General features: G+C 51.7%; 2 protein-coding genes across 4 annotated transcripts in view; both read left to right on the forward strand.

Moving 5' to 3' along the window:
• LOC128798219 (lysophosphatidic acid receptor 1-like) overlaps positions 1-6,974 on the forward strand; it is a 27,261-nt gene extending 20,287 nt beyond the window's left edge. For all 3 annotated transcript variants that reach the window (XM_053961520.1, XM_053961519.1, XM_053961521.1), the window contains one exon: positions 4,407-6,974. In XM_053961520.1, the coding sequence (XP_053817495.1) occupies positions 5,347-6,429 (1,083 nt within the window). In that variant the 5' untranslated portion in view covers positions 4,407-5,346 and the 3' untranslated portion in view covers positions 6,430-6,974. The remainder of the gene's footprint in view (positions 1-4,406) is intronic.
• A 1,542-nt stretch (positions 6,975-8,516) lies between these two features.
• Positions 8,517-10,233, forward strand: ZNHIT3 (zinc finger HIT-type containing 3). The gene is made up of 5 exons (XM_053961602.1): positions 8,517-8,604; positions 8,848-9,040; positions 9,421-9,452; positions 9,533-9,676; positions 9,780-10,233. The coding sequence occupies exons 2-5, from the start codon at positions 8,961-8,963 to the stop codon at positions 9,971-9,973; spliced, it is 450 nt and encodes a 149-aa protein (XP_053817577.1). The 5' UTR covers positions 8,517-8,604; positions 8,848-8,960; the 3' UTR covers positions 9,974-10,233.
• The last annotated feature ends 3 nt before the right edge of the window (positions 10,234-10,236 follow it).

Genomic DNA, 10,236 nt, shown 5'->3' on the forward strand with positions numbered 1-10,236 from the left:
ATTTTTATTTACTGCGAGTTTTTCTCCTGGCAGCCTCATGACATTTAATTAATACGTGTGTTAATGTTTCCTTTAAAAAAAAGACCCAGGGAGACAAATAAAACCCCAACTCCCCTTCACTTCTACCCCACAGCTCTCCAAAGAGGATTGGAGTTGATTTGTGGGACTGGAAAATGGGAATTCCATGTGCAGCAACAGGAAATGTAATTAGGTGACATACAACACCTTACGTATGTAATTAAGCAACGATACATTTTTTTTTAATAATCCTTTTTCTCAACATTCTACTGTAGAAAGATAAATACACAGATTTTTTGTTTTGATCCCCTTTGTTTTCTATTTTTTTTTTTTTAATTAAACACCATTCAGGAGCAACTCAGACTTTACATTCAACAAAGAAAAGCGACACAGCTTTATCACAGACACAGCATCATCTTTGGGATTTTTGGGGGTGCATTTTGATCCAGCTGAGGAAAACAAATTAATTCCCCAAATGTCCCTGGGGGTAGAAGCCCAGAGCTGGGCTGGGTGGAAGAAGAGCAGGATGCCGTGAGGGATGGGCAGAGTGATGTTATTCCAGCTGAGCTGAGCATGCAGAGTCATCCAGCAGAGGCTGCATTCAAGAAAAAGGAGCTGAGAAATCTCTCCTTGCCCTGCTGCTCTCGCAGGGGCTCGGGAGCTGCAGGCACACCCAGAGCAGCTCCTTTATTCATAAAAACGGGGCTGTAAATAACATTTCCCACCCTGCACAGGCGCTGGTTTGCCTCGCACGTGGTGATGAGGTAAATAATTCCTGCGGCGGGGGGGGAACAATGAGGGGTCGGTGGTGTTTTGTCCCTTCCAGGTCCCCGCGGGGCCAGGGGGGTGCTGAGCACGCAGAGCAGCTCTGCAGCTCCAAGGGCATCCAAGGGACAATTCCCTCCTGGGCTCTGCTCCTTCCTTGGGCTGCTCCTCACGGGGGAGCTGAACCAACGTCTCCGGAGGTTTTCTCCTGCTCTATTTCCTTGAAGTCCTCTGTTCAGGACTGGAAAGCTGAGGGTTAGAAATTCTGGTCTTGAAAATCAGGATGCTTGATTTATTTATTTTTGTTTTTCTTTTTTTTTCTTTTATTTTCTTCTTTTTGTTTCTAAACCTTCCAGCCTGTCATTATCAAAGTGGTAATAAACTGCACTGCAGTCACGTTAATTAAGCCTTCATTTGAGCTCAAAAGTGAAGGCACACTCAGGCAAAGGCATTCCCTTTCCTTCTAAAGCCTGTCATCTAAATAAGCAGGGCTGGCATAATTTGATCTCCTTATATGTTTTCTTTTTTTCCTAAGGAAACTCCCCTGACAGGTGCTTGGGTGTCAGTTCTTGATGCACTTTAGGGTAGTTCTGATTCCTCTTCAAAACCAGAACTGCCCTGAGATGCAAGGATGCCATCAAGAACTGGGTGCATTTTACACAAAGATTTTTGGATGCTGAACCTGAAAACGTGAGAGCATCTTGGTCAGAGGAGATGACACAAAGTAAAGCAGCTCTCTGAATTCCAGGCTGGTTTTTCCTGGCAGCTACAGTGTAGGGAAGGACAGGTGGGAATATCAAATCCACTAAAAACTGCACTTATTTTGTGGCCTGGAGAGCCACAGCAGCAAGGGCTGAGAGGATGAGGCTGGCTTGAGTCCAAACCCTGGTCAGAGATGAGCTGACCCAGCAGGGACTGCCCTGCAGGGGACAGGGAAGCACTTCCAAGGGATTTAAAACCCAGATGGGTTTCAGGATTAGCCAGTGGGTGATTTGCAATCCCACCCTGCAGGGTGAGAAAACACAGAGTGCTCTTCACTTGGCTGTGTGCTGTCATTTTATTCCTGAGAGTTCCCACGGCACTGAGGAGGAAATCTGGAATTTCAGAGCTCTGGGTGAAGCAGAAACATTACAGCTTCATCTTCCATGTGCCAGCGTGGGCTGGCTCTGGCTCTCCTGAGTGCTTCCCTGGGAATGCTGTCCCAGCACGGGGTCATGCCATGGAGCACTGGGAGCAGGGATGGGATGTGCTCTGCCTTCCTCACACCCAGCTCATCCTGGAGAGGCTCTGTTTGCCACGCACCTGCTTCCAGGTGTTTGCCTCCCATCACTCCAAACCTGGGAGGCAAAAATTCCTCCAAGAGAGAGGCTGGAGCGGGGAGGAGCAGAGCTCTGTGTTTTCAAAACAGCTCCGAAAAATCTTGGACAGAGATCACACACCCCGTTTGTGTCTCCCTCTCCAGAAAGGAAGGCTTTAATCTGCATTAATTGAAACATAAATTTGATAAATAGGCTCCTTATTTGTATCACTCCCTTTCCTGACTGTTTCTTCCTCGCAGGCCTCGTGATGCCCACGGAGAGCCTGGGCAGAGGGACACTCTGATCCCACAGCTCTGCTGAGGGTCATGCTGAGACTTGGACTCATGCACTGATCCTGCTGAGCTGCTCACGCCACTTGGCAGATTTTGGCCCAGGTTTGGTGCCTGCAGCGTGGTGACAGTGCAGAGCTGAGTGCAGGGACAACGGGGAGAAAGCAGAACCATCCCAGTTCCCAGGATTTGGTGTCAGGAGTGGAGAATGTGACAGGGCAGAGAGCAGGGCACTGAAAGCCCTCATCCTTTTTGGATTGTCCTGCGTGCACACGACCTGTGGCTCGTGCTGCATCTCTTCTCCTCCCTGTGCTGTGGCATTCCTATTTCACCACAAGGATGCAGTTTTTCTCTGGAGTTTCAGGCACAGTTCCTGTTCCAGCACAGAGGTTGCAGTGCCTCACCCCAGGGTGAGGGTGGGAGCTGTCCAAGGGTTCCTGGGCAGGGCTGGGGCTCAGCTCCTGGATGAATTCCCTGTTTTGGGATCAGTTTTGGTGTGTCCCAGCTGGGGCCTCTCCTTCTGAGCCCTTGTGGGTCCCACTGGAGGCTGAGAGCTGCAGCTAGGGGCAATTCAGAGGCTGCGAGCTCAGCTGGGTGAACTTGGATTTTCCTCACTTGAACCATCACTAAAAATTCACCTGAAGCCTCTCCTGCCTCTTTCTCAGTCTCTTCAGTGTAGTCAGTGGTTATTGTCTTCCCCACAGGCACAGTCAACAGATAATTCCACAAAACGAGGCCATTTCTTACACATACATCAAAATAAATTGGGCATTCAGATAAATTCGGTCAATACAATCACAGAACTAAAAGAAAAGCAATCACAGAACTAAAAAAAGTGATACAGAAGGTGAAATCTCAGTGAACATAAATCAAAGGCTGCCCACAGCAAGGCACAGTCAGTGTTTGAGGTGTCAGCCCGAGATCCTGGAGATTAGATTCAGTTCCCTGGAATCCTGTGTCACCTTAAACAAACAATGGGATTGTTCTTTCCCCACTTATAGGATGCAGATAACAATTCCTCACAGGGTATAGTGAGGTAAGCACAGAGAATGCTGCACAGTTCCTGGAATACGGGAGTAGAAAAACACCCTTGAATTGAGGCTGTTCCATGAAGAGGCTGGGCTTCAAATTTAAAGTATTTTTCATCTGGTTTGGGGAGCCCCAGCTGCATCACAGAGGGTTGGAATATACAAATCCAAGGGTTTCTGTGTATTAAAGCCCACTAAAAAAGCAGTTTCCCCACTATTGTCTCCCTTAATCCAGCAACACGATGGTAATTTGTATGCAATTCTATTAGGGAAATCAGATTACAAATCTTTTGTGGAGAGCTATTTATACCACTTGATATTACTTTAATTACATTCTGATATCACAACATTAAGCATTTTGTGCTTGAGCACCAAATTTTCAAATTAGAGCAACTTCAAGCAGCATTTTCAGGAATATCTAGAGCCCTCTGGAGCCCAAATTCACAGCTCAGTTATTTTTAGCCACCAGGGTATTTTCAAAACCCTTTTGCTTTGTGGATGTTGTGTCCATCACAGGTGTCCTGTGCCCACCTGGGCCGTGCTGCCACTTCTGCTGGGAGGGAAAGGATTTGCTGGGCTGGCTCAGGGGTGACAGAAATAGTGGGGCCCTTGTTCAGCAGCAACCTCACACCTGAGGTGTGGCTGCCAGGGCTGCCCCCGCTGGGATTACAAAGGGAGTTTTATCTGGGACGCTGGGAGAGGAACATTTTCTAGGGTGTTAATACACCCCCAGGCTTGATTGATCAATTCTCAGCCCTTATTTCTATGTTATCATTTCCTTGTGACCATCTGAAATGCTTATTGCTTACTTAGACTTGTATAAAGTATAATAATCACACTTAGAAAGTGTATTAATTAATTATAAAGTATTCCTGGTACACAAAAAACTGTGGATGCTGACTGCACATTAAACTGAACGTGCTTTCGTACACGTCAATAGAAGAAAAAAGCCCTAGAATTCCCCTTTTAAAACTCAAAATTATAGCCTAACTGTCTTACATTTTAAGTTTGGCAGAGCTATCAGAGTTCACAGATTCCCAGCTCTGGAATTGCTGCTGTCACAATCAGTGCTGCATGTGGGAGCCCATCAGTTCAGCTGAGCCGCTTGGCAAGGCCATGGCAGAAAATTGTGACCAACAGAGGTGAATCCTTCATCAAGGTAACAATAAAGTAAGAATTGAATCAGAATAAATAACGTGGATAAATGGATCATTTACCTGGATAATTGTCCTGCTCACCTGGACTGCTCAGCTGGATAAAATCTCCCTGCTGCCTCTGTAGCCTGTATTTTATTCCAGCAGTGCCCTCTGCTGAGAGCATGGAATGTGTGTCCCCAGAGCTTTTTTCCTCTCCCCAGCTGTCAGGTATTTTCAATCTAAGTTCTCAAAAATCATTTGCATTTAAAAAGGTGGAGAAAGAAAAGCTACACTGGTGTTGATACTGGTTTATTAATGAACAAGCCACATGAAATAAACACAAAATATCCTGCAGCAAGGGCAGGGGTAGTGGTGTTGGCTGGGTTTGAGCTGTGTTACCATGAAAGGATTAAGTGGGAAAAGGCATTTTCTGGGCTGTTGGGGTCCATGCTGGAGACACAGCACTGATGTTTTATTTCAGCTCCCTCAGCCCTCCAAACCCACAAAATTCTGCTCTCCCTTTCCTGGCTCTCTAGTCCTTTATGATCTAATTAATCTGTGAGTTAAAGCCGGATTCACTTCACTGGGTTTGAGAACATCCTCGAAGGATTTTAAACTGCAGGAGTGCCCACCCATCTCCCCAAGCCCTGGGCAGGTTTTGCTCTTGTCAAAGGTTGCTTCCAGCAGCTCATCCGTGTGGGAAACGTGTTCTGCAGTTTGGGCTATCCTAGCAACTCCCAGGGACTGGCACAGCCCCCAGCTGGCAACCCAAACATTTAAAAACACACCTGGTTAAAGTTTAACCCCTGTGATGATGATGATGTGGCAGCAGGAGCTGTGTGTCAGGAGAGGATCTCTGCCCTGGGACCGAGGTGGGAGCTCCGGGGGAGAATGGGATGAGCAGAGCCGGCCGAAAGGAGCATTTCCCACCATGAATGGGTTCCCAAACTGCTCTGCCAACTACACCAAGGTCTGGAGTCATTACTTGGTGCTGGCACTGGGCATCCCCCAGCTGACCATCAACATCATCTCCATCATCTTCAACTGCACCGTCATCTTCACCCGCCTGGCCACCAGGGACCTGCACAAACCCATCTCCATCCTCTTCTGCAACCTGGCTGTCTCTGACCTCTTCACCAGCTTCTCTGGATTCTGGATTTCCATGCTGTTCATCACCAACCCCGACATCACCATCTTTGGCTCCCAGGACATGCTGGCTCCCTACTCCCTGTACACCACGTCCATCCTGTCCACCATCTACAACCTGGTGAGCATCGGCATCGAGCGCTACCTGGCCGTGGCCGCCAGCATGAGGACGAGGTTCAGGGTGGCCAGGAACCACTCCATCGCCGTGGTCTTCATCAACTGGGTCCTGGCTTTCTTCCTGGGCTGCCTGCCCCTGATGGGCTGGAACTGCCTGCAGGCGGAGAGCAACGTCTCGGTGCTCTACAGCCCCTTCTGCGTCAACTACCTCGTCTTCATCGCCATGCCCAACGTGGCCGTGGCCTTCCTCGTGCCCCTCTTCACCTACCTGCGCATCATCCTCATCCTGAGGAAGAGGAAGCTGAGGATGCAGGCGTGCGGCCAGGCCACGGGCACCTACAAGTCGGCGGAGACGCAGGTGGCCAGGACCAGCATCTCCATCTGGCTGCTGGCCCTGGTGTCCTACGCGCCCTTCCTGGCCGGCGTCGCCTTCGACGCGGCCAACCGGCGCTGCCACGGCGAGCTGTACCCCGGGGTGTACATCTTCAGGAACTGCACGGCCATGCTGATCACCCTCACCTGCCTGGGTAACCCCGTGCTGTACACGCTGAAGCTGAGGGCGCTGGGGGCCAGGCTGAAGGCGCTGCGGGGCCTCTCGGCCTCCCGGGCCTGCGCCATCGGCCACGTCTGACCGGCGCCCGCCCGCCGTCCTGGGGTGGCTTTGTGATGCTGCTGTCCCCAGTCCTGCGCTCTGGCCCTGCTGGATATTCTGCTCTGCGCCCTCCAGACTGGCTCAGGGCGAAGGCAGGAGCAGGAGTTTGTTATCAGAGGCTGCACTCGCTCCTCTAAAAGCCACTCTCCTCCCCATTCTGCTGGACTGTGCTGTGTGGGCACGGACGGAGCAGGACACAGCCCTCCTTTGCTTTTAGTTCGTTTAGCCAGCTGAGGCAGAGAAGCTTTCCCTGGATTGGTTTTCTTTTTTTTTTCTTTCCCTTTTCTTGGAACTGTTGGAACCTGCTCCGGGACCTGGGGAGCAGCGAGAGCTTGTACTGTAAATGCAGGTGAACCTGGTGGGCAGAAATGCTGATGTGTGACTCCAGCTCAGGAGGCTGAATGATTTCTTTATTAGAACTGTGCCATAATACATTAATATACTATTTAAAGGAGATACTAAAACTACAAACCTACTTTTTCTAACTGCCATATCTAACTCACAACTCGTGCCCCTCTCTGAGAGTGCAGCCACAGGTGGGTTGGGTTGGATTGGATTGGGTTGGGTTGGATTGGATTGGGTTGGATTGGATTGGGTTGGGTTGGGTTGGATTGGATTGGGTTGGATTGGGTTGGGTTGGGTTGGGTTGGGTTGGATTGGATTGGATTGGATTGGGTTGGGTTGGGTTGGATTGGATTGGATTGGATTGGATTGGATTGGGTTGGGTTGGGTTGGATTGGATTGGATTGGATTGGGTTGGTTGGATTGGATTGGATTGGATTGGATTGGATTGGATTGGGTTGGGTTGGGTTGAGTTGGGTTGGGTTGGGTTGGGTTGGATTGGGTTGGGTTGGATTGGGTTGGGTTGGATTGGATTGGATTGGATTGGATTGGATTGGGTTGGATTGGATTGGGTTGGGTTGGATTGGGTTGGATTGGATTGGATTGGATTGGATTGGGTTGGATTGGATTGGGTTGGGTTGGATTGGGTTGGATTGGATTGGATTGGATTGGATTTGCCATCAGGCTCAAATCAAGCAATCACCCCAGGTAAACAATTCTCCAAACACATTCCACATGGGAAAACAAGGAGCAGAAATAGAAATTGTTTTCTCTTTCTTCTCTCTGTGCTGCTCTATGAAAAATCCTGAGAGAGAAGAAGGTGCCTGCCACATGAACAGGGTTATCCCTTTGTTCCCAAGGCATGGTTTTGGCAGCTCAGTGCCCAAAAACACCCAGACATCCAAAATTCTTTGCTTTTTATTGCCTCGCAGTGTCCTGATCCTCATTGCCCAAAATTTTATCACTCTAATTTGATTACTATTTTTTAATAATTATTCTATTACTAATAAACTTTTAAGATTTAAAAAAAAAAACAGGTGATTGTTGTTTTTCACGCTGTCCCTGCCCTCGGGGGTTCACAGAACTCCACGAGCCCTGCCTGCTTTGTTTGCCTCTGCTGCGGGCTCCGGGAGGGTGGGACAGCTGGGGAATTCCCAGGAATTTTGGGGAAAAACGGCGTTTTACTTTCTTGCTCAGTCACTTGTGACTGCTGGGTGAATCTGTATGAACAGGGGCACTCAGCACTGTCTCCCTGCTGTAATTTTGAGTGCTGGATGAGGTGGTTTTGTGAGATATTTCGGCTGCACTTCCAGATTTCTGCTCTTAAGGGCACTCTCAAGTGCCTGCCTTGTGAAATTCGTGCTGCTCCAGGTGAAAACCTTGCCTGGGCTCTTCAGGATCACAGCTGCAGTCAAGTTGCCTGGACAGAAAGAAATAAAAATGTCAAAACCAGAATGTTTTGTAAAAGAAAAAGGTCTTGAGTCCTCCCTCTCAAAAGAAAAAAAGAGTTAGTTACTGAATATTTATTTAATAGATATTATTCTGTCAGATCCCACTGGAGATGGGGGCTTATTCTTGGCTACACTGGGATATTTCCCAGAAGAATCTCAATGTTTAAACTTGTTTAGAAGCCTGGGCTGGATAGGTTTTGTGACATCAGCTCCTGATTCTGGCTCTGCACTGCTCGGCTGCTGCTCTGTGGCGTTTCAGCGACGCTCGGCAATGAAATTCCATGAAAACCCACAGAGTGATGATGTTCTCACATTCATCACACACCATCCCACAGCTGGAGTTTTCAGGGACTTCTTTCCGGTTTCTCTGCTTTGTTGTTGTCCCCTCATCTTTATATTTAACTCTAACTCTCTATATTTCTCTGTTATATCTCCACCTATTTATGTATTTTATATACACCCGTATCTATACCTCTCCCCCTATCTCGATATATACATCTCTCCCTCCTCTCCTCCTTCTTTCCCCACGTACAGCGCTCTCTCTGTGTGTTTCCGTGTCCATCTCTCTCTGGATTTATTTGTTTATGCAAATATTTCTAAACAGCTCGAGAAAACGCGCTGCGCTCGGCGGTGGATTAAACGCGCCTGGCTGGCGGCGCTCGATTGGCAGCCCTGGCGCGCAGAGCGGAAGCGGAAGCGGAAGCGGCGAGCGCGGCCATGCGGGCCCCGGGGCCGTGCGCGGAGTGCGGGGCGGGGGGCGCGGCCCGGTACCGCTGTCCGCGCTGCGGCAGCGCTTAGTGAGCGAGGGGCGGGCTGGGGGGCACGGGGGGCACGGCCCGGTACCGCTGTCCGCGCTGCGGCAGCGCTTAGTGAGCGAGGGGCGGGCTGGGGGGCACGGGGGGCACGGCCCGGTACCGCTGTCCGCGCTGCGGCAGCGCTTAGTGAGCGAGGGGCGGGCTGGGGGGCACGGCCCGGTACCGCTGTCCGCGCTGGGGCGGGCTGGGGGGCACGGCCGGTAGCGCTGTCCGCGCTGGGGCGGGCTGGGGGGCACGGCCGGTACCGCTGTCCGCGCTGGGGGGCACGGCCGGTAGCGCCGGTAGCGCTGTCCGCGGGCCGGGGGAGCGGGCAGGGCGCGGCGGGCGGTGCGGGCCCGTCTCTCACGCCGCTCTCCCCGCAGCTGCTCCGTGCCGTGCTGCCGGACCCACCGCGGTGAGTGCGGGCCGGGAGGGGCCGGGAGGGCCCGGGGCTGGCCCGGGGCTGGCCCGGGGCTAACGCGGCTCTGTCCGCAGAGCGCTGCGCGCCCGATGCCCGGCGGGAGCGGGAGGCGGCCGGGCAGGGCCCTCTCCCGGGCCCCGCAGCCGGCGCCCCGGAGGACATCCCGAGCGAGGAGGAGGAGCAGGACCGCGTCCCGCCGCAGCGACTGCAGCTCCTGGGTGATTCGGAATAAACCCCCCGGCTTCCCCCGGAGCGGCGGCAGCTAACGCGGCCCCGGCGGTTCGCCGGCACGGCCGTAACTCGACTCTTTCCCCGCTCCAGGAGAGTCGGAAGAGCTGCGGGAGCTGCTGCGGAACCCGCACCTGCGGCAGCTGCTGCTCGCCCTGGAGCGGGCCCGGGACAAAAGCTCCGTGCTGAGGCAGCTGATGCAGGAGCCGCTGTTCGTGGAGTTCGCCGACTGCTGCCTGGGCATTGTGGAGCCTCCCGAGGAGAAGGAGAACGTGCTCCCCGAGTGAGCTGCCGTGCGAGTGGGGCTTTTCTTCATTTGTCCTTGAGGTTTCTGTTTTGGGAGGGTTTGCCAGCAGCCAGAGCTGCCGCTGTGCCCGGGGATGTCAGTGCCCTGATTCCAGCCTGGAGCTGACACACGGGCAGGGCTCTGCTGGGACACGTTTTTACATCCTGGGGGCTGACCTTGGTCCTCTGTGGAGTTCTTTCTGTTGGCACAGGAAATGTTGCTTCACGGTGCCAATATTAAATGTGTTTACATTTATTTTAAGCC

Source organism: Vidua chalybeata, chromosome 20 (genome assembly GCF_026979565.1).
Source record: "Vidua chalybeata isolate OUT-0048 chromosome 20, bVidCha1 merged haplotype, whole genome shotgun sequence".
NCBI lineage: Eukaryota > Metazoa > Chordata > Aves > Passeriformes > Viduidae > Vidua > Vidua chalybeata.